We start from the raw sequence: 24,212 nt of genomic DNA, 5'->3' as shown, positions 1-24,212 counted from the left end.
CAGAAGAATTGATTTCTTTGAGTTGTGTTGTTGGAAGAGAGTACTGAGTATCCCATGGGCTGACAAAAGAATAAATATATCTTGAAGAAAGTACGACAAGAGTACTTCTTAGAGGAAAGGATGGTGAAACTTCTTTTCACATACTTCGGGTATGTTGCTAGAAGGGACCAGTCCTTGGGAAAAAGATCATGACTGGATAGGTGGAAGGTGAGCGAAAAAGAGAAAGGCATTAAACAAGATGGATTGACATGGTGACGGTAGCAGTGGGCTCAAGTTTATCAGAAATGATGTCATGGGATAGGTCAGAGTTCAGGTTCGTTGTTCATAGGATTGCTGTGAGTCATATATAGTACACTTGATGGTACCTAAGAACAGCAACAGTAATTCTCTGTGAAAGAGCTTTTCAAACCCAGAGGTACTTGCAACAGTTTAAACAAAAAGGACCCAAACTTTCAGAGAGATTTTAAAATTCTTTTTATCTATTATATTTATTGATTAAGAGTCTATTTAAAGTTCTGTTGGAAATTATAAAAAACCAAACTGTGCTATTGGAAAGAAAAAAAAATCTTTGAAAACCACTCACCTATTCATAATTAGCTCATCAACCCATGCACCAAATATATGCTGAGTATTTACTTTGTGCCAGGTTTTGTATCAAGTACATATCTGATGGTGAACAAGACTTTGCTTGTCCTCCAGGAGCTTGGAGCAGACCCTGTATTGGTTTAGGCCCAAGTGTTGTATTAAACCCTACTAGGCCCACTGCCATTGAGTTGATGCCAACACTTGGAGACTTTCCTTTGCTTTTCTGAGGACAGGAATCTTCAGGAAGTTGACTGCCTCTGATTTTTCCTGTGGAGGAACTGATTTGTTCAAACTGCTGATCTCTCAGTTATCAGCTCAGGACTTAACTTGTGTCACCTGAGCTTCTTAGGTGTTGTATTAGACACACAGGAACATGCGTTTCCTCAGTTTGTTCCCTTCCATTTTTATTGCTACTCCCACATTATGGCTCAGGATGCTGAATATATAAGAAAGAGATGTGTGGTGGAATCAATATTTAATAGATTGACAAGCAGGGATGTTAGACTATGCAGATCATACTTTTTGTACTCAACTTTCCTTCCTAAAGCTTCAAAAAGTATGTTTTTTTGTCTAAAATATCATCTTATGTATTTTAGACACCACAGTTTGTTATTTTAGAGTTTAGTGTCTTCCTTCACAAATATTCAGGAACCTACTGTGTGCTAGATATTGTCCAATTTTTAAAGCAATTTTCATAAGCCACTTCTAGGTGCATTTTATCTAGTAGTAATAAAATCTAATTTTGAAAGAAGAGGATTGATAAAAGAAAGCTCTAACGTGTGATTCTGAGTTATCCTCTGATGAATTGGAATCTAGACGTAACACAGCTTAATATGTTGCTAAGTCAAAACACAAGTACATAGATTTTATCAATTAGGCCCAACTCCAGGCTCTTGGAGGACATGCAGTGTCTTGTTTACCATATATAATTAGTATTTAATTGATGAATTTTTTCTGTCATATTTATCTGGTAAACATGGATTTAAGGAAATGATAACATATTTGGAAAATGATTTTACTTTTTCTGTTAAATAATTTTTCTGCTCTGCAGTATGGTTACCGATTTATATAGACTAATGACTAGTGATATAATAAAAACAACAAAAGAATTAATGTTTTCTTATTAGTAGTTAGCAATTAAAATCAGTTAGAAAGTGTATAAATTACAATTTTTATAATTGAGCATAGGACAAAAAAATCAGTTAAGTAGTAGATAATAGTCACCTATCAAGGTGGGTGAAAGAAAGATCATATGCAAAAAGTATGCTAGCTAAAATATTGGAAATAGTGTTTTTCTGTAATGTAATTCTAACTCCTTCATGTCTGTAATTTTATTTGGTTGGACTTAAATTCAAAATTACATAATGGTTATATGTTAAAATAGTATATATAAAAATAGTATAATGGTTATATGTTAAAATAGTATATCATCCCATATTACTTAAATTTTAAATAACTTCACTTCCTAGATTTTTTTTTTCTTTTTCAAGAGGAGAACATATAGCCCTTTACATCAGGCCTTCTGTCTGTCTTGACATTGGAGACATGCTTTAATGAACTGTTGTGCATAACTGGGAGCAGCAGAAGTCCTTCTTAGTAATAGCTTGTAAGGGATGGTGTCCGCTCCCTAACCTCAGTCCATCCCCGTCCTCACCCCAACAGAACTGTTGTTGGTAGGTGCAATTGAGTACGACTCATAGCGACCTTGTGAACAAAGATCTGAACCTTGTTCCATCCTGCTCGATCCTCATGCTTACTGATACACAGAGCCCTTTGCAGCATTCACTGTGTCTATGCATCTGGTTGAGTCTTCCTCTCCTTCACTGACCCTCTACCTTTCTAATTATTATATCCTTCTCCAAGGACTAGTCCCTCCTAGCAACTTGTCCTAATTATGTGAGGTGAAGCCTCATCATTCTTAACCTCCAAAGAGCACTCTGGCTGCACCCTCTCCAAGACATATCCATTTGTTCTCCTGGCAGTCCATGGGATGTTCACTGTTCTTCTCCAACATCACAGCTCAAGGGTGTCAGTTCTTCTTCTATCATCTTTATTCATTGTCCAGCTCAGAACTAAGAGGGGGTGAATATCTTCCTAACAAGTTCCTTTGTCCTAATGTTACCCTTTAATGCCTCCAGACTTGAGCCTGAACAGAGAAGGAAGGCTAGGATTCCTCTGCATGAGGGATGGTGTGGAGGCCTGAGGATTCGTTCCCACCTCCAGGTTACCATCTCCACTGATAGATACCATCCACAATGCTTTGCTACAAACACTTGAGTATCCACTACCAAAAAGCATGTAATTCCTGTCAACGTGTTTATAGTTGCTAATTTCTAAGATTATTTAACCCTGTTTTAGATTTGTAAGTTCCTCCTTTTGAAATACTGAAATCATATGTGACTTAATGGGGTTTTTTTTGCTGATGCTATAAAATGCAACTAGTAAAAAAAAAAGCATACTATGGAAACAATTGGTGCCTGTCACCTAAGGAACAGAGAACAGCATTGTTTAAAGCTGAACTTTTCTTTATGTGCAACAATACAAAGTTGTATTCGGTTGCTCTTTCCCTCTTAGATAGAAAACCAAAACACCTACTGAAATAGGGAGGAGAGCAATTCTTTCTACATTTTATTTTCCTGAATCAAGATGGTTTGCTTGCAGAGTGATTTTGGATTCATGCTAATCTTAGCTTTACTTGCTCCTAGGAATCATTTTCTTTTTTTCTCTTTGGTGTGTTCATGCATTCATTTATTCAGTCTCTGGGTTCTTACTCACTGAGGAAGCAGATTCCTTCTGTTCTAAAAGAACTCCCTCTCCCATACCATGTAAATGGATGGCTGTGGCTTAACTTTCTGCTGGTTGTCTTCTGGAGATATATGTAGAATTTCATCCAGGGCATAGCCTTGGGAATATGGTTGATTTTCTATGATTTATCAGGAGCACACTCATTTAGTGGAATAAAAGAAATTTTATCTATATGAGTGACAGGGAAGGGCTGGTGGTGGCCTTGTGGGCAGCGAGTTGCACTGCTAACTCAAAGGGGGTACCTCTCCAGCAGTTAAAATCCGCCACCGACTCTAAGGGATAAAGATGAGCAGTCACTTCCTGTGTGGTTTACAACCTCCAGAAACCGAGTGGAGTGTCGCCTCTGACTTAATCTCAGTGCATTCAATGCAGTGGTAATGAATGAGTTATTTGAGTTGAGATTCTTTAGCATCCACCAATATGGTTTATATCATTCTGTGAGCAAAGCATTTGGAAAGTGTGTCTCCCTATAGCTAACTCACTGAAAAAAAGACTGATCAGGTTCTTTTAATTGTTGTTAGAAAAATGGATGGTAAAATGTGAAAAATGCAATAAGAAAGATACTAGAAATACCAGATACTACTGAAAGGAGGAGAAGCTTATTCCAGCTCTGTATGCAGGGGGTGGCATATGAGATTGGCCTGGAAGAACGGTTCTGTCAACTAAAAATAGGTTGAGGTCCATGGGCAGTATCTTTTTAGGAGAAAAAGGAGTGGAATGAAACAAATGGGAAGTAAAACCTAGGAATTATTATTGTTATATATTTAAGTGTGGTTTTCACTATGAAACAAAAACAAAGCAGAAATAAGAAAACTAAACAGTAGCCAATGAATCAATTTAAGTTCCCTTTCTACTTTCTTCTTCTTTGCCTTTAAAAATCTTAATTCTTTTTCTTTGTGCTTTAAACATTCTTTTACACAAATTGAGTAGTTCTGTTTTTTATGTAAAAAAGTTTCAGGTCGGTGTAATATTTCACAGTGATTTCCTCTGTTTCCAGACCTCTGTGATAGGAGTATCTCAGAAGTGCCGACCATAACTTACAGAGTGCAGTGCACCTCTGTAGTTTTTAATTATTGTGAAAGTATAAAGTACAGTAGGAAAAAAATTGACGTGGGAATTCATTTTCCAAACCCCAAATATTTCTAACTAGCATTCATACTCTTGGTGTACTAAAGGAGTTCTGGCTTACTAATAAAAAGTTGCATTACCAGCCCTAAGGAATGTAGTTCAAATCCACCAACTGCTCTGCAAAGAAAGATGAGCAGTCTTTTCCCATATGCTTTATTATTTTTGAAAATGTACTGGAGGGTCGATATGAGTCATTTCTAACCTACTAATATGTGTGTCCGAGGGATCATTAGTGGTCTGGTGATAAGGAGCTGTGCTGCTGACCTGAAGGCAAGCAGTTTGAATCTCCCAGCTGCTGTGCAGCAGAAGGATGGGCAGTCTCCTTCCTTGTGATTTACTGCTTCTGAAAACCCACTGGAGGGTCAGCTATGAGTCTGTTCCAACTCCACAGTACACAATAACTTATGTGTATGTGCATATGCATACATATACATATACATATACATATACATATACATATACATATACATATACATGTTGTTATTGTTGTGGGCCACTGAGCCATGGAGCAGCTGGAGCACAGATTCTTACCACTAGGCGGCCACCAGAGCTCTCTATACATGTGTGTGTGTGTGTGTGTGTGTGTGTATAAAAGCAGGAGTGACATCCACTTCCTAAGCAACATGCCTCTGGAAACTCTGTGAATTTTGAGACGCAACGATAGTTGCAGAAAGGCTTCAGGTAAGTTCATAGGGTTGTTATGAGTCATGCTTGACTCGATGGCAGGCAACAACACACACACACACACACACACACACACACACACACAAAGATGGATTGGCATAGTGACTGTAACAATAGGTTTGAGCATATTAGAGATTATGAGGATGATACAGGACAGACCAAGGTTCAGATCTTTTTCATAGGGTTGCTATGAGTCGTTAACTTGACAGCATCTAACTAGAGCAACAACAAGATTTAAAATACACACACATTTAGGGATCTCTGGTGGCCTAGTGAGTAAGGAGTTGCTTTGCCAATCCAATCGACTGCTCCAGGGAGAGAGATAGTAATCTTCTGTTTTTTTTGAGAGAGAAAAACCCTATGGAAAGTCAGGTATGAATCCGTTCCAGCTCTGTACCACATGACAACAGCCACATGTGTATATATCTGTGTATGTGGTAAGGAGGTACATTGCTAACCCAATGGCACATGGTGTGCAGTCTCCTCCCATGCGATTTATTGTCTCTGAAAACTGCTGGAGGGTCAGCTATGAGTTGGTTCCCACTCAACAACACACAACAACAAGAGGAGATTAAAAACACTCCTAAAAACCCTAATTATTTTTCTCAGTTAAAAGATTTAACTACAGTAAAAGAAACAGTAATTTAATTAATATCTTTGGCTATATTGTTGGGTTTTTCCTTCTCTCAATCATTTTAGGACAAGATTCTAAAAATTATTTTAGAATAAGATAATTAGAATATTTCAGTAATAAATTTGCATTTATTATACAACAGTAATTGTAATTTGTTGGTTGATTGTGGGGTTTTTTTTTTATCTTTAGAGAATGAAGTAAAATATGATACTAACAATAATGAAGAGGAAGAGGGAGAACAATTTGATTTTGACAGTGGAGATGAAATTCCAGAAGCTGATAGACAAGCACCATCTGACCCCACTGCTAACAGCCCTGGAGCAAAAGAGGTAGCATCAGACCCTACAGCAAATGAAGAAGCATCTGACCCCACTGCTAACAGCACGGCAGCAACTGAAGAAGCATGTCACGCAGGTAAGTATCCTCACGGTGCCATCCAGTGGTCACTTACGTTCAAGTCATCTTTTAGAAGACCCACTAATTTTCCAATCCGTGTTACTGGGCTAGGAAGCTCTCTGGTGGCATAGGCCATGGGGGATTGCACTGTTAACCCGAAGCCTGTGCCTGACTAGTGATTTGAACCAGCCAGCTTCCTGCACCTCAGGAGAAAGACGGGCAATATCCTCCTGGGCCATTTACAGCCTTCCGGAAACCCACCAGAGGGTCAGTTGTGAGTTGATTCAGAATACGATAATAATGAGTTTGTATTTTTAATTTGTTTAGACTTTTTAAAAAAGTTTATTTTTTACTGTTCTGGAAGGGTAGTAGTGCATTATATATATTGGGCTGGGACGACTGAATCCACTAGCTCTTCTGAGAGAAGTACATGAGATGTCTCCTCCATAATATTTTACCACCTTGGAAACCTGGTGAAGGGTCATTATATCTGTGTAATTGGCTCATAATGATGGGTGTTACTGCTTGAAAAGTCCTTATGAGCTTCATTTAATATGCTTTTGCAAAAAAAAAATATGCTTTTGCTAATTGAAAGAGTGAAGATTTGGATTTCTAAGAATCATATATGTTATTCTTTTTCTATTATACAAAATTAGACTATGTCTTCATTTAAATTTTAACTGATTTTTTTCTTTCCTCTTGATATTATACCCCATGGTTTTCCATGTCCTGGTGGTAAAAAGCTGCACTGCAGTCCCAAAGGCACATGGTTTGGATCCTCCATTACTCTGGAGGAGAAGGATGGACACTCTCCTCCTGTGCAATTCACTGCCTCTGAAAACCCACTGAAGTGAGTTTATGACTCAGTGGCACACAAACACAACAACAAGTAGAGGTTTCTTCCACTTTCCAAAAGTAGAGCATTCTTAAGAAACTTCTCAGAAGTAGAAATGGCATAAAATGAGGATGTCATAAATGTATTAATGGGATAAAATGAGGTTGTTCACAGCTTCAGTTTGCTCAGCTCCATGGTCAACACTCTTGGCACCAGCAACCAGGAAATAAAAAAATGTATTGCGATGGGAAAGTCTGCTGTTAGGGACCTCTCTAAAGTACTCAAGAGCAACAGTGTCCCTCTGGAGACTAAGGTGTGCCTGATACAGGCCATGGTTTTTGCAATCACTTGTTATGCATCAGAGAGTTGGACAATGACTAGGGAGGTTAGAAGGAGAATTTATGCCTTTGAGCTGTGGTGCTGGAGAAGAGTATTGAATGTACCATGGACTGCCAAGGAAACAAACAGATTCATCCTGGAGAGGGTTAAATCAGGCTACTCCTTGTAGGCAAGGATTCTGGGGCTTCGTCTGACATACTTTGGACATGTTGTAAGGAGAGACAGGTCCTTGGAGAGGGACATCATGCTTGGGAGGGTGGAGGGACAGCACAGAAGGGGAAGGCCCTCTATGAGGTGGATTGATTCGGTGACTGGAGCAATTGGGATGGGTGTGTCAGAGGCAATGCGATTGGCACAGGATAGAGCAGGGTTTAGGGCTGTTGTACGTAGGGTCGCTATGAGTCGCAAACGACTCGACGGCACATAACAACAACAACAACATTAATTTATATGGGAGAAACTTCTGATGTTCTAAAGCCAAAAAAAATTAACCTACCAAATAAATAATCTCAAATACCATGTAAAACATAACACTACCATACAGTATTCCCAGACAGAGTTCCAAGCTCTGGTGGCGTTATGCTAAGCTGCTGAGGGTCGTTCTCTGGGAAAGAGGTTGGCGATGGTACTCTTGTTGCTTCGTTGTGTGCTGCCTCTTTGTGCACTTTTTATCTTTTCTCATAAAAAGGCAAAAAAAAAATCTTTAATTTCCTTTGATTAGCAAAAGCACATGCCAGTGCACATCTTTAATAAAAGCAAAGTGGCATAAAGCAAACTAGAAAAGAGATTGATATCATATTTATGTTTTGGAAGGAAAAAAACTTGATAAAGGCAGCTTCATCATTTTATCATATTGTATTGCTTAAGTGTTTTAGAGTAATGCTGCATACAATGAATTAAACACAATGGTTTATATTTTAAAGGGGGAGCTCTGGTGGCCAGTCCACAGAGAGTTGCACTGCTCACCCAAATGCCGTGGTTCTCTGGTGGTTCAAATCCACTGAGAGAAAGATGGACAAACACCTTCCATTCCACTTACAGCCTGGGAAAGCCACAGGAGGGCCAGCTCTGAGTCAGTTCTTTCTCTGAGGCTGTGAATGAACAGTTTTTAAAGTCTAGAATTGAATTTGCCTATTTTCTCCTTTGATTTCCCACAGGCACTAAACTAGATGAACTGGTTAGACTAAAACTACAGTAGTAGAACCATTAAAATTTTTATCCCTACAAAAACTTCTGATATATTTGATGATGCTGATATTTATTTTTTGGCAGCTTATCTAGTTAGATAAGCAGTCACAAGAGTTGCCAGGCCATATATATTTCACTTGCTCACAGAGGTTCTATTGAATTCTGTAATTCCCAGAAATTTCTCTTTCCACAAAGTAATGTGCGTCAGAATCCTTCCAGTTATTATGAACAGCAGTCCATCTATGGCCACCTAGAATCACCAAATCTCCCAGGAGTTTAAGCATTAGGATGGAGATCATTGGCCAGTTCCCCACTTTCTTCTTGGCTTCTCTGCCTAGGTGGGAGTGTAAAATACGCTTTTAGTGATGTTGCTTGTTTGCTGTTCTTTTTTCCATCCTTTAGGAGGAGAGAGTGGAACTGGGGCTGAAACAACTACATTAGCAGAGCCTAGTAAACTTACAGGACCAACTAAAGTAAATCCATATTCAGTCATTGACATCACCCCATTCCAGGAAGATCAGGCCTTAACTCCAGAGCCAAATACTGAAGAAGAAAGTTTAGGCCTCCATGTGCCCAGTGGGTATTCTGTGCCTGTGCCTTGTGGCTATGCAGTCCCATCAAACCTGCCTTTGATACTGCCAGCCTACTCCAGCCCTGTTATTATCCGCACTGTTTCTGTGGATGACGAAGGTATTGTTTCTGTTTTATTCTTTTTCTTTTGCACAATAAGAAATGGCTTATTTTTTTTTCTTTTTTTTTTTTAATTTTTTTTTTTTTTTTTATTATTTTTTTGTGTGCGTGTACCGTCAAATCAGATCTGACTGGTACAGGAGGAGATTGCCCCTCCTTACCCGGCAGAGCATCTGGTGGATTCGAACCGTGCACCTCTGGGATTGTAGTTGCAGCTTCTTGCCACTAGGCCACCAGAGCTCCCCAAAATGGCTTATTTAAATATATATAAAACGTTGTGCTTAATCTTTTCCTCGCTAATTATTAAATGGAGCTCTAGTGCCCTAGTGGTAAGAAGATGCACTGCAATCCCAAAGGCACACACTTTTAGTCCACCAGCTGTTTCCATGGAAGAAGGATGGGCAATCTCTTCCTGGGTAATTAAGTGCCTTTGAAAACCTGCTGGAGGGTCAGTTTTGGGTTGATTCCACCTCTGGTGGCCTAGTGATAAGGAGCTGTTCTGCTACCTGAAAGGCATGGAGTTCTTATCCACCAGCTGCTCTGCAGAAGGAAGACGGGCACCCTCCTTTCTTTCAATTTACAGCTTCTGAAAACCTGCCCAGGGTCAACTATGAGTTGGTTTTTATTCAATGACACACAGCAACACAATTTTGAAATGCTTGAAGTTGATAAATAAGCCTCAAATTAACTTTCCTGGTAGGAGCAAAATAAAGGAAAAATGTCAACTTATTTTTTGGGGGAGAGATGGAAATTTTGAAGTACTATCTAATCCCAAATGTAGTATTTTATATTACTAGGGGAGAATTATACGAACTTTACAAGTAAGTAAAAATGCCAGCGCTTATTCTTTTGGGGAGATGGAAATTTTGAAATAGTATCTAATCCCAAGTGTAGTATTTTATATTACTAGGGAAGAATTATATGAACTTTAATCTAGTTCCATGTTAGACTTTCCCACAAGTGTTCGTAAAATGTTATTCATCTATCTTAACAGTTATCACTTATTATTTTAAATTATACTGTTTTAAAAATATGTCTAATATCACCTATAAATCTACAAACCATAGGTTTCTTGATGTCAGAGTTTCTGTTTCGATATTTTCATTCATGGGAACTAAGAGGAACAAAAATAGAAAAGCTTGAAAAGAAATAGGAATCTGTCTTTCTCTCCTGAACTTTCTCATTGAGAGAGACCTGGAAGGGGGATTGTGCACAAACTAGAGGCATTGATGCTCTCGACATTGATCTCATCACTAATGAGATTTTTGGAGAGGAGAGACAAGCTACACATTGTAAAAGAAGTACAAACAGTTTGTGATTAAACAGCATGATCTCTTTACTATTGCATACCTAACAGTAATGAAAGGAGCCCCAATAGTAGAGTGTTTTAAAGCACTCTCTACTACCCAGAAGGTTGCTGAGTCAAGCCCACCAGCTGTTCTGCTTCTGTAAAGATTTGCAGCCTGGGGAACCTTGTGGAAAGTTCTACTCCAGCCTGTTGTTACCATGAGTAAATTGGTAACAGTCTAAATTAAGAGAGAGTTGAAAAGAATGCCCTAAATTCCAGGGAGAAATGATGAGGATGAAGGCACAAGTCACGAGAAATTTCCCCCCTGACCACCTATGTGACATTTATTTGGTTCGTTGTTTAAGTCCTCTGAGCCTCAACTTTCTCTTTTTGTAAGAAGAGTGTTGGTTAAGTTATTACTGTCACTTCTACCTTATGATGAAGGAACCAAATTGTATATCTGATTTGGTTTTTAAAACCTCTTCTTTGTTGTCCTTAACACTTGCTAATGTTGTTCGGAGCTCTGGTGGCTTAGTGGCAATGCTGCCAACCCCAAGACATGTGGTTCAAATCCACCAGCTATTCCTAGGGAGAAGGACAGACAGTCTCCTCTGGTGTGATCTACTGCCTCTGAAAACCTCCTGCAGGATCAACTACGGGTCAGTTTCAACTCGATGGTACAAAACAGCAATGGTGTTTATGTCCTGGGGAGGCACAGTCTTTCAGTAGCTAACTGATAGGCTCGCTATTTGAACCAACCCAAAAATACCACAGAAAAGGGCCTCTCAGTCTACTTCCCACAAACCAATCACTGAAAATCCAGGGGAACACAGGTCCACTCTGACAGCTGGGGTCACCATGAATTGGAATCAATCTACAGTAGCTGGTTTGGTTGGATATTGTTTAAATTTCTGTTATTTTTACCTAGATTCTTACTTTGGGTTTTTTAAAAGAAAGTATGAAAGCTATTCACTCCTTTGGCTGAGGCTTGGATCTGAGCTCTCTGGTCAGGCATCAGCCATCATCATTGCAGATTCAGTTTTTAGAGAGTTTAGCAAACTTGGAACCTGTGAGAACAAGTGGCTGAAAATACTAAAACATTCTTCTCTTTGGAAGTTTGAAGTCTGCTTTATTAAGAATTGGCCCAAGAAAGATACCATATGTTAATTTTTCCTTCTCTTTCTAAAGTAGTTTTTTTGTCATCTTTCCTAGTATATGTCATAAGATATCTCCCAGATATATGTGATCTTTTTTTAATGAGCAATAACCTGAAAAGAGTAGCCTCTTAAATATATAATCATATTGTGGATGAGTTGTTGTGGTTTTTTGTTTTGTTTTGTTTTTTTTAAAGGATAATTTTCTTTTGGTTAATACCAAGTGAGAAAAAAAATTTCAAATAAATCTTGATTTTATATTTTGGAAATCACACAGGACTTTTCGAATAGGTATTTTTCCATACTTCCCTGTTGTAATTGGCAGTAATCCTGGACAACAACAGTGTTCTTATTCTCTAGCCTTAAAAAATAAGAACACTCTAAGAAAAATTAAATATGGATTATAAAAATTTATTCTTAAGGAAAAAAGCATTTACTTTATTGTAATCTACTTTAAAATAAATTGGTTATTTTAAAGAATTTGATGGTACTTAAAGGCTTATTTTTAAGTGATTTTACACTATTCTTTTTAAAAAAGAATTACTTTTAAAATAAAAAAAGAACCGCAATCAACCCAGTCATTAGTATTTAAAAAAAAATATTTGACACTTATTAAAAAAAGTCTTTCCATTATTTATCCCCAATACAACTATCTTCAAATATACAAGATTTTTTAAAAAAATTAAGCACTGTTGTAAGGTTCAGAATACAGGAACAAGTGTGTCTGTATTTGGGTTTTGGTCTTTTAAAGTGTTCTTGTTGTGTACCGTCGAGTTGGGACCAAGTCAAAGCTGACCCTCTGGTGGGTTTTAAAAGGCAGTTAGTCAATTGCACAGGAGGAGACTGCCCATCCTTTTCTTGCAGATGGTGGCCTCGAACCACCTGCCTTTGAGATTACAGTGAAGTTCCTTGCCACCAGAGCATATTAACTCTTTGCTGAAGTAGAAGAAAAAGCAAAAAATGTTGCTATTTGGCCCACAACAAATTCTGGAACTGCTACTTTTTCACAGTAACATTAGGCAATTTCTTGCCTTCACAGTATCTATGCTATCTTCCTCTTGCAATGAGAATGGCCAGTAGGAAAAAAAATTCCAGTGTTTATCATCTTCCTATCTCTCCTTATTAAATGGCTTGTTTTGGCAAACACTGAATGTTGCTGAGTTTTCTTTTTTGAAATGTGGAACACATAGTAAGAATTATATCCTGCACTAGTGGGCATATTATGAGAAAACCTATGTGGGGACATTTAAGAATGAGAAGCAATGTTATGGAGATCCTGTTGTGTCCTTAAAAGAGTGTTTGACCTAAACTGTAGGTCAGAATAATTCATTGTGTAAAGTTAGTTTGGTGCCGATGAACCTTATCTTTCTCCATTTACTTCAATGAATATTTTTGCATTTTAGGAAGCATTTTGGCCCTTATTTGAGCCACTGTAGTATGGTGGAAGAGCAATTTGAATCTTGGATAGATTTTATTTCAAATCCTGGCACTGACTCTGGGCTGATCTGTGGTGTAACTATCTTCCTGAGCTCTTCATTAATCTTGATAAGCCAAAAATAGAATGGGAGAGAAACACCAGACAGACTGAACAGTGTGAAATTGTGTGTGTGTGTGTGTGAGAGAGAGAGAGAAGGAGAGAGAGGGAGAGGGAGAAGGTATGTATGTGTAAAAGTGTAGTTGCCAGACATCACAAACTTTACTACTTCTCCCTTAAAATTTTGAGGTTATCATATAAATGTACCTTCAATTAAATCACAATTAAATTTCCATGAAAATCTGAGCAGTAAGAAGGAAAGTCATTTTAAAATATCGCTTGATTTATTTGGTACCTGTGTGTTTCATTTCTGGCTCATAAAACCTTTGGATATCATCTTTTGTTTAGAACCCAATTTTTACTTCATTTTATGTAAAAGCTGATTCTTAGTATTTCAGCTAATAATATTTTTATTACAATAAATCTATTAGTGATAAGGAAGTATGAATCATTTTAAGGATAAAATCAACTTGACAGCATTTGTGTGCAATTTAGAACTAACACCAGTTTGTTATTTTGTTTATTTTCCTAGCAGAAACACAGGAAGTAGCTGAAGATAGCCAGTTTAATTCTTTAAGTTCTGAAGATCACCCAAACAGGTATCTCCATTAATTTTACAAATAATCCTGAGTTAATAACTTCTTTCCTTGGAATGTTGGCTGCAGATAGTATTTCATTCTAAATGTGCTTTTCTATCCTGTGTCTTTAAGTGATTAACTTCTCACATCTTTTCAGATGGTGTTAACTATTCCTAGGTTTTTGTTTCTTACCTAGATATCCTTTTCCACTGGTTCTAGTGTTTCTGTCCTATGTACTTGTCATGCTGCTGTTCTATAGTCTGTTCTCTAACCCAGTGTTACTCAAACCGTGTTCTACAGAACAAAGTACTCTTCATAAGACTGTCATCATTCTGTGTGGAGAAAAACTCCTTATTTAACAGACTTGGAATAAAGAGTTTTCCTCTGATTCGTTTCATGGAGGTGCACACTGTGTGCGTGCAAAATCATAATAAAGCTTCTAAGAGTCTTTTGGTTTAAAAAGTTTAATTTCATTTAATGTATAATTTCCCAACTTTTAAAAGTTATAGTATCTTTCTTTTTTGCTTCCTTGACGTTACAAATCCTGTAACTTATTCTTGAAATGATTCCGTATCCCACAGCCAAAGCAAAATCCCTTCTGTATCCTTCAAAATTCCTCCTTTCCCCTCAATATCCTCTTTTGTGTTTCAGAGCCATTTGTGCATTCCTACATGATACTTCACTGCTTTACACTCTCACTACGTCTTTCTCGTCTCTTTACCCTAGTGAATTCCTCAAAGACAAAGGCTAAGCTTTATTAAATCTTAAAGTATTTACCATCTAACATGACAGTGTGGTTGGTGTATGAGAGGTATGTTTATTTTTTCTATTTGGCAAACAGTTCTTGAATATCTACCTCATGCAAAGCTTCCAGAATAGAATCGTAAGTACAGACAGCCACAATGCAGCCATTCATCTTAAAGTTTTAGTCAGGCTGAGGGATATTAATCACACTAGTGACTGGGCAATCACATTTAAATATAATTACTCTGAAAGAAAAGAATGCAGTTTCATGTGAGCCTGTAACAAAGCGACCTGGCCTAGATAGTAAGGTCAAATGATTTAACAAGTTCTCAGTAACTCTGGTTGAGTAAATAAATTAATGCATTTTTCTAGAATGTAATCTGATTTATTATCCTTCCTATCACTCTCTTCAACTACATTTCCCCTTTCCCCTCCTCATTTCCCTTAATGTCCTTATTAAAGATCTCCAGAAACTTTGCTGTTTTTCCTCCTGCCAACTGACTTTGTTGATGCCCTTTGTTTTATTTAGATTCTCATCCCCTGAATCTTTCATCTTGGGTACTTCAAAATCCACTTTAAATTGTGCTTTATCTGTGAAATCTTTTCTGCACATGACAGAAGAAGCAACATTACCCCTTCTGCTACAGGGAGCTCCCTAGGGAGCTCTGGTGGCTTGTTGGTGTTTTTATGGGCCGTCAAGTCAGTTACAACCAGTAGCAACCCTATGAACAATGGCTCTGAAGCTAGCCCTAAACTGAGCCAACATTACCATCTCTGACACACCTGACCGCATTACAGCAGTCATTGTGTCATTCCATCTCAACCAAGGGCTTCCTTTTCTGCTCTGACTGACCCTCTATCCTTCCAAATATGATGTCCTTCTCCAAGGACTGATCTTTGCTTGTGACATGCCCAAACTGTGTGAGAGCTTCAGAATTTTGCTTCCAGTGAGCAAACTGGTTTCACCCTTTCCAGGATGGACCTGTTTGTTATCTTGGCAGTCCAGATGTTCAGTACTCATCTTAGGTCAACAACTCAAAGACATGGATTCTTCTTTTGTCATCCTTAGTCATTGTCCAGCTCTCAGATGCATAGCAAGCAATTGAGAAGACCATGGCTTGGATCAGGTGCTCCTTAGTCTCTAGACAGATGTTGTTGCTCTTTAGTACTCCGGAGACATCTTTGACAGCAGATTTTCCCAGTGGAACTCATCCTTTGATTTTCTGACTGCTGTTGACAAGAGTGTTACTTATGGAACCAAGCAGGATGAGATCATCAACAACCTCAATCTTTTCTCCATCAATCATGATACTTTCAATTGGCCCAGTGGTGAGAATATTTATTTTCTTGGGGTTGAGATGGAATTCATGTTAAAGCTGCAGTCTTTAACATTCTACAGCAAATACTTCAAGTCCTCCTCAGTAATGGTGACCAAGGTTTTACCATTTGCATAATGCATGTTGTTATTGAATCTTCTTCCTCCAAGCCTGATGCCACATTCTTCTTCATAAAGTCCAGCCACCTGATAGATATGTTATGCATATAAATTGAAAAGGTCTGAAGAAAGGATACCTCCATGAAACACTCCTTTTTTTGTTTTGAACCATGCAATACTTCCTTGCTCTGTTTGAAGCACAGCTTCCTGGTCTTGGTTAGGTTTCACATGAGCACAATCAGGGATTCTGGGATTCTCTAGTGGCTTAGTAGTAAGAAATTGTGCTGCCACAGCAAAGGTGCTTGGCTCATGGCTCAAGTTTACCTGCTCCATGGGAGAAAGATGGGCAGTCACCTCCTGTGAGATTTACTGCCTCTGAAAACCCACTCTAGGGTCAACTATGAGTTGATTCCGACTGGACAGTGCACAACAATACAGGGAGCTTTAGTGGCCCAGTGGGTAACGGGTTTGCTCCACCAAACAATAGAGAATGTTTGAATCCACTAGAAAGTATAGAGGTGAAAAAGAGTCAGTCTCCTCTCATGTAATTTACAGCCTCTGAAAACTCACTGTGAGGGTCAGTTATGAGTTGATTCTTACAACAATAAAGAGAGAATATTTGCTTTTCATGTGCAGAATTACAGCAGAACTGATTGCTTTATTATCTTCAGCACACATTCTTGGAGAAGGGCTGGGCCCAGGTTGTTGATGTGATGTCACTTCTGAGGGGCCAGGGATTTTAGTCCTCAAATCATCTTGTTGACAGCGTAATGCCCCTATTTACATATGCAGGGATTCATCAGGAGCAGAGAAGAGAAGACAAGAACTGAGCTTTATTTTAAGCATCAAGATATGTCAGACAAAAAGAAAAACAACAACAACAAAAAAACCCAAGAAAAATGTGTCAGCCAAAATTAGACAGGAAACTTTTGCCAAAGTATTTCTTTTTGGTTGTTAAGATTGGTCTTTTAAAGGTAATTCTTCTGTGAATTCTTCAAAAGATGCATAAGAGCTATAGGGGAAATATTGGTTTAATAAGAATATTGTGTGAAATTTAAATAGACTTATTTCACTACAGAGATCTATCCAAAACTATTTTTTAGTGGTCAAAATTCTATCAGTTATTAGAATGGCATGCTATCATTGATAATCTAAAATTTAATGTGAAAAATATATTTTTAGAAGCATGCTTTTTTAAAATAGGTACTGAACATTTGAAGTGGAGCAATACCTCCATTTTTAAAAGTATGAAAAATAATCAGGAATAATTAAAAATACTATACAAACATGAAACACATTTGCTTCAGATTCTGTTTTTAAAAATTTTCCATAAAATTTCAAGCATTGTTGTTGTTGATTGCTGTCAAGTCAAGCATGACTCGTAGTGATCCTATGAACAAAATTCCTGAAGCCTTTCTACAACTATCATCATTTATCAAAGTTCATAGAATTTCCAGAGGCATGTTGTTGAGGAAATTGATGCCACTCCTGCTTTCACATTTAGAATTATAAAAATACTTATTTACTGGGTAAATTCTTCAACTAAGTATATTATCTTAATTTTTACTCATCTCCATCACATAACACATGTACCACATCCTTGCATAGTAAAATTAATTCACTCCTGTCAAGTCACGACACTTGTATTTGAGTCTGCAGCATATTTCGGAGGTTGTCTATCACGTGGGAGGAGAGGGTGCATCTTTCTCCATCAGAGCTGTTGGTGCATTTGAATAGTCAGAGAAGTGTGGTCTTTGAGTTCGCAGCCCGACTCCCTAATACTGAGCCTCCAAAGCTCTGGAAATTTTTATGAATTTTGTATTTTTTTTCCTGTTTATTGCCAACTTGCAAATATTTCATTGTTTATTAGAACAGTTAGGAAAGAATGAAATGATGTAGGTGAAGCTATTCACTGCAGTGACATTTATCCCTTTCACTCACTCTTAAGATGTTCCATTTTACTGCCACATCATTTTATATTCTTTTTCCCTATATATAAAGGTTTCACAATGACTTTTTATATCTAGATGCTTCTTCTATTTCCAGTCTCTTTTGTATCAAATTATTATTTTCATTGCTGCTAAATTAATCTCTATGAAATGTTCTCAGATGCAAACTTCAAGCTGTCAAGGGGTTTTATCTGTTTTCATAATTTCAATATTAAGAGGTAATATTCAGAACAGAGCAAGGAAACACTGCATAGTTCAAAATCAAGAAAGGTGTATACACCAAGGATGCAGCCTATCTTCATACCTTTTTAATCTGTATGTAGAATAGATAAACCAGGAGGCTGGGCTTTATGAGGAGGAATGTGGCATCAGGATGGAAGGAAGATTCATCAACAACCTACATTAATGCAGATAACACAACCTAGCTAGCCAAAGCTGAGGAGAACCTGAAGCATTTGCTGTAGAAGGTCAAAAATTGCAACCTTCAATATGAATTGAAGCTCAACATCAAAAAAAGAAAGATTGTGACCACTGGGTCAATTGCAGCATCATGATAGATAAATGAAGAGATTGAGATTGTTAACAGCTTCAGTTTTTTTTACTCCAAAATCAACACAGCAGCCAGGAAATCAAAAGATGAATTTCATTGGGAAAATCTACTGTCAGAGACCTCTTCAGAGTACTGAAGAGCAATAGTGTCAGTCTAGAGACTAAGGTGCGCCTGGTCTGGGCCATGATCTTTGCAATTACTTGCTGTGCATCATAAACCTTTGCTAGACATGATAGAAGGAAAATTGATATCTTTGAGGTGTTGTTCTGGAAAAGAGTATTGAATTTACCATGGATTGCTAGGAGAACAAATGGGTCCATCTTGGAGAGAGTGAAAGCAGGTTGCTCTTTGGAGGCAAGGATTCGGAAACTCCATCTGACATAATTTGGGCATGTTGCAAGGAGGGACCAGTCCTTGGAGAGGGACAACATGCTTTGGAAGGTGGAGGGATAGCAGGGATAGCGCAGAACAAGAAGACCCTGGATGAGATGGATTGACTCAGTGACTGGGGTAATTGAGTTAAGTGTGTCAGAGACAATAAGATTGGCTCAGTTTAAAGCAGGGTTCAGAGCTGTTGTACATAGCATCACATTGAGTTGTAGGCCACCTGATGTCACGTAATGACAACAACAACAACATACTAATATTTAAGGAGCCCTGATGGCACAGTAGTTAAGCACTCAGCTTCTCAAGAAAAAGTTAACAGAATGTGCCAGCCATTCTGCAGCAGAAATATATGGCAATCTGTTTCTGTAAAGATTACAATCTTAGAAACATTGTATTTACACTCTGTCCTATAGGGTCATTGTGAATTGCAATCTATTGAAAGACAATCGGCTTAGGCTTTAAAGTCATATTACCAGGAACTGTGACTCTTACATAATGAATAAATCTGATCCTTCTTTGAAAGAAAAAGAACTCAATCAAACAAGCACACACATTCTAGGGGCTTCCCACTGGCTACAGAATAAAACCCAAATCCTTTAATGTTTTGGTCAAGGCTCTTTACAATCTGGCCTCCATGGCCATTGCATTTTGATCATACCACCAGTTGAGTAATTTCTACTTTTTAATTTGTGTGTGTGTATCTTTTCTTCCATTAGCCAAGAAAGCCTTTCTTTTATTCACAGATATCTCCAGAATCTAGCACCCTAGTTATAAAATCGACCTCAGAAAGACATTTTGTGAACAGAGACTATTTGTTCTATGTTTCTGCCATGCCAGATACTGTGCTTTGCATATAGTGGCCACTCAGAAGCAATTATGTTTGCTTTCTTTTATTTATGAATAAGACAGTAGTCCCAGCAAGCTCTACTCCTCAGCATTTTCTTTGTACTTTGGGAGCATTCAGCAACCCGGTGACTGGAATGTTTTTCAGTGTTCTAATTTTATGGTTTGTTTCCTTAAGTGAAGATCAACTCAATAAAGAAGACAGTGCCCTGGCTCGGTGGGTTGCAGATCCTGCAAATACAGCATGGATGGAAAGTAAGTGGTGCTGACTGGGAGTCATGATGAGCCATCATCTGAATTCTCATCAAGCACTGACTTGGTTATGGTTAAATACAAATATTTATCAACAAAGTGATTGGTGCTTTTAAATTTTTTTGTTTTATTTTGAGGAAGTTGTTTCAGTCTGTGTTATTTGTATGTTCCCTTATTAGCTGTGAAATTTTAATAATAATTTACTTAAAGATTAGCAGAAGCTGAATATGAAAGTATTTTTCCAGAACTCTATGAAACTACTACTTCATAGTATTTTTAGCTTAGTTAATCCAAGCACATACCTCCTTTTTATTTAATTCTATTACAGATTTTGTTTTCATTCTAACACTTAAGAGTTTGGAGAATGATACTTTGACTTTCAAGTCACTATCACTGAGTCATTTGTGAGATGTTAACAAGAGTATTCTTTCTTGTTATTCCTAATGGGATGCTCTTCATGGTATCAGTTTTCAAGAGGAGGGATGTGGTTTGTTAGGCCAACCCAAAGGCCAGATGGTAGACCAGATTTTTTTATTTCATGTGTGATTTTAGCAGATAAAAAGATGTTAAACAGCATTTATGTGTGGAGTTTGTGGTTTGTTGGTGGGTTTGTTGTTTTTGGTGTTTTTTTAATTTATTTTGTAAAGTAAAAGTAAAGATTGCTTCCCTAATTTCCTCTTTTTCTTCTTCTTCTTCTTCCTCCTTGACTCACTAATTATTTTATATGACTGACTTACAAGGTAGAGCCATCTTAGCTATCCTCTAGTTACTGAATTATCTCCTGGAATGGTTCATTATGATTTTAATTATGACATTGTCAAAACAAAGAATTTAGTGTAATTAGATGATTCTGCTGGGGGGGGGTAATTAAATCAGGATCATTACAATGTTGAATTATTATTATTATCTAGCAATTATGTTCCTACAGCAAAATTTGTCTCAGTATATTCTGTTACCCATTTTTATTATCCAAGTTTCAGTTAAGTGGTATAATTATATTTGCAAGTAGAAAGTTCTGGTAGCTTAGTGGGTAGGGAGCTGCACTGCTAACCCAAAGATGGTGCTTCTCTGGCAGTTTGAATCCACCAGTGGCTCTGAGGGAGAAAGATGGCCAATCTTCACCTTTGTGTTTTATAGTCTCTGAAAAATCACTGGAGTTGAGTTATTGATAATTGAAAGTAAATTTGGTAAACTAACTCCCCATCAACATTAATTCATAGAAATAGAACTATAAATATTTTTTTTCCAAATGAAACTTCTGTAACATGAAGACTTCGAAGCAGGAAGATAGTAAGAAGCTGTTTTTTAATCTGCATGCTTACCCCAGGTAATGCAGAGTAGTAACTATGATGGATGAGAGGATATTCCTTTAACTTCTCTTCTTTTATTTCTTGGTGATTTTTCAATAGAATAGCTAACTCAGTGTGGTTTGTAGGTTGTTGTGAAGAAGGTGCAATCAGGTACTCCTTTGAAGCAAGAATAGTGCTCACGTACTTTGGGCATATTGGCCAGCCCTTTTGGGGGGCCCTTTGGGGGGGGTCATATTTGGAAAGGTGTGGAGGAAGACAATCAACAAGATGGATTGGCACAGTGACTTTTAAAAGGGCTTGGGTGTGTCAGAGATGAGGAGGATGGTACAGAATAGGGCAGGGTTCTTTAAGATCTGTTGAACAACAGATGACCCTGTGAACATAGGGTCACCATGCATAGTCGTCAACTTGACAACAACCTGTGGTAATGATAAAACCCAGAAATGAAAATTTTGAAAAAATAAAAGAAGTAAACTAATTTCTAGCATATATAACTAAAAACACTGTAATGAAAATATTAACGTTATTGCTCATCTCCTGTGTAATTATAATATACAAAGTGTACTAAATGTTTCTCCCTCCAGTTTTTGTTTTTTTCTTAAAAGAAAATCTGGTCCAAATTCATAGGATGCTAGTGTCACACATATTATACTTTGATAATTTGTTCCTCAAAGGTTTAGTATTTTCTGCATACAAGCAACTATTTTTCATATCCGTTGGTTTAGACATGACAGCATCACTTTATTTGATAGTTTCCTATTTATACAGCATCACTGGGGCTTTCCCCCCTTTTCTAAAACTGTGTAGCACCTTTGTATTCTTTTGTATGTGACACCACACTCACTTCATAAACATGTTTGTTATAAAGAAGCTTTTATATGTTATAAAGAAACATATAAATGTGAGTAATTGAAGACATCATCTAGAGCAAATCCATAATTCCCTTAATGAAATATTCTATCCTAAAAGTAATGTTCATGCTTTGGTGTAAGGTACCATTAGTTATCCATATAAAGTTTGTTGAATAGGGATAATGCTGATAGTCATAGGAGACCATAATTTTATAAAATTTAAATTGAACTGAATTAGTCCTGATCAGTTTTTACAAGTTTCTCTTTCCTTTTCATCCCAGATCCAGAAGAAGCAATTTATGATGATGTTCCAAGAGAAAATTCAGACTCAGAACCAGGTTTGATTTTTGTCCTGAATTGAATTTCACACAATTTGGTTTAACAATTTTTTCTTATTCATGTGAAAAAAAAGAGTAATTTTTTAGTGTGTATATAAAATCTATATAAGTCTTTGTATGTTAATATTTAAATATTATGTACATGTGAAATATCAGTGTGTATACACATATATGCATGTGCATTTATATAGTATTTTTAATCCTGAAAAGAGGAATTCATAGTGGAGTATTTTAGCATCAAGAGTTTGTTTAATGTTCTAATTTTTAGTAAACAAAAATTAAAGTCTCCAGCTTAGTTTCTTTAGTTGATAAATAAGAGATTAAGGTGAGTTGACTACATATCTAATTAATATAACCTGGAAGCTTTCCTCCTGTAGAAATATAGACCTATGAGATGAAATACAATTATTTTACTTCAAGTGCTGAAAAGAAGAGATAAAGGAAAACCAGAAAATTGTGTTAATAAGCTGATGTTTCCACAATGCTGGTGGGGGTCGAGGTGGAAGGTAGTCAACTCAGTGACATAGGAGCTGTGATCTCAGCAATAAGCATCAGCCTTGTGCTAGGAAAGGAACTGAAACTTCAAAGATTTTCTGAGTAGAACTGGAACCTTCCAATAGCTGTCTCCTCCATGAAAGGATGGACTATATACACATGTACCCACTAGCACAACTTGATGCAAATAAAGAGAAAAGAATTTGAAAATAATTCCAGGAAATTTACTCAAAAGAAGCAGAAAAATTTAAAGACACAGAAAATAGAAAACAAAAAGTAGGAAATGGAAGAAGAGAAGTTAAAATGATAATAATGTAAAACCACACTCACTTCATAAACATGTTTGTTATAAAAAACATTTTTGTTATAAAGAAGCGTTTGTATGTTATAAAGAAACGTATAAACGTGTGCAACTGAAGACATCATCAGTACATCAGCAGAAAACTACCAGGTGTGCAGGCTGGATTTAGCAGAAGTCTTAGCAGTAGGAACGTCATTGCCAATGTTGGATGGATCATGGCCAAAAGCAGAGAGTACTAGAAGAAAATCTATTTTTGTTTCACTGATTATGCAAAGGCATTTGACTATGTGGGCCACAACAAATTGTGGCTAACCTTGAGATGAATGGGGATCCCAGAACATGTAATTGTGTTCATGTGAAACCTATACTTTAACCAGGAAGCAGTAGTCAGACAGAGCAAGAAACCCTGCGTGGTTCAGGATCAGGAAAGGTGTGCATCAAAGATGTGTCCTATCTTCACACCTTTTCAATCTATATGCAGATCATATCATTCAGGAAGCTGGGCTCTATGAGGAGAAATTGGAGGAAGACTCATTAACAACCTGCATTATGCAGATGACACAACCTTGCTTGCTGAAACTGAAAAGGACATAAAGCATATTCTACAGAAGGTTAAGAACTGTAGTTTTGAATATGGATTAAAGGTCAACATAAGAAAAAAGATTCTTACCACTTGTTCAGTTAGCAGTTTCATGATAGAGAAGAGATTGAAATTGCTAATAACTTAAGCTTATTTCCACAATCAACACTCTTGGACCAGCTAGTTAGGAAATCAAAAGATGAACTGCATTGGGAAAGTCTGCTGTCAGAAACCTCTCTATAGAGTACTAAAAAGCAACAATGTCAGTCTGGAGATTAAGGTGTGTTTGATCCAGACCATGGTTTTGCAGTTACTTTATATGCATCAAAGAGCTGGACA

The 24,212-nt window shown here is 37.3% G+C and overlaps 1 protein-coding gene across 1 annotated transcript in view; it reads left to right on the top strand.

The window, feature by feature from the left end:
* Positions 1-3,915: 3,915 nt before the first annotated feature.
* ARHGEF10 (Rho guanine nucleotide exchange factor (GEF) 10) overlaps positions 3,916-24,212 on the top strand; it is a 194,791-nt gene continuing 174,494 nt past the window's right edge. The window contains exons 1-6 of the mRNA XM_006882906.1: positions 3,916-3,922; positions 6,026-6,173; positions 8,989-9,284; positions 13,793-13,859; positions 19,925-20,001; positions 22,441-22,497. Coding sequence (XP_006882968.1) covers positions 3,916-3,922; positions 6,026-6,173; positions 8,989-9,284; positions 13,793-13,859; positions 19,925-20,001; positions 22,441-22,497 — 652 coding nt within the window. The remainder of the gene's footprint in view (positions 3,923-6,025; positions 6,174-8,988; positions 9,285-13,792; positions 13,860-19,924; positions 20,002-22,440; positions 22,498-24,212) is intronic.

The sequence above is a fragment of the Elephantulus edwardii genome, unplaced genomic scaffold (genome assembly GCF_000299155.1).
Source record: "Elephantulus edwardii isolate Elephantulus edwardi_28Jun2011 unplaced genomic scaffold, EleEdw1.0 scaffold00025, whole genome shotgun sequence".
In the NCBI taxonomy this organism is placed as follows: domain Eukaryota; kingdom Metazoa; phylum Chordata; class Mammalia; order Macroscelidea; family Macroscelididae; genus Elephantulus; species Elephantulus edwardii.
This window is presented reverse-complemented; position numbering and strand designations above follow the sequence as displayed.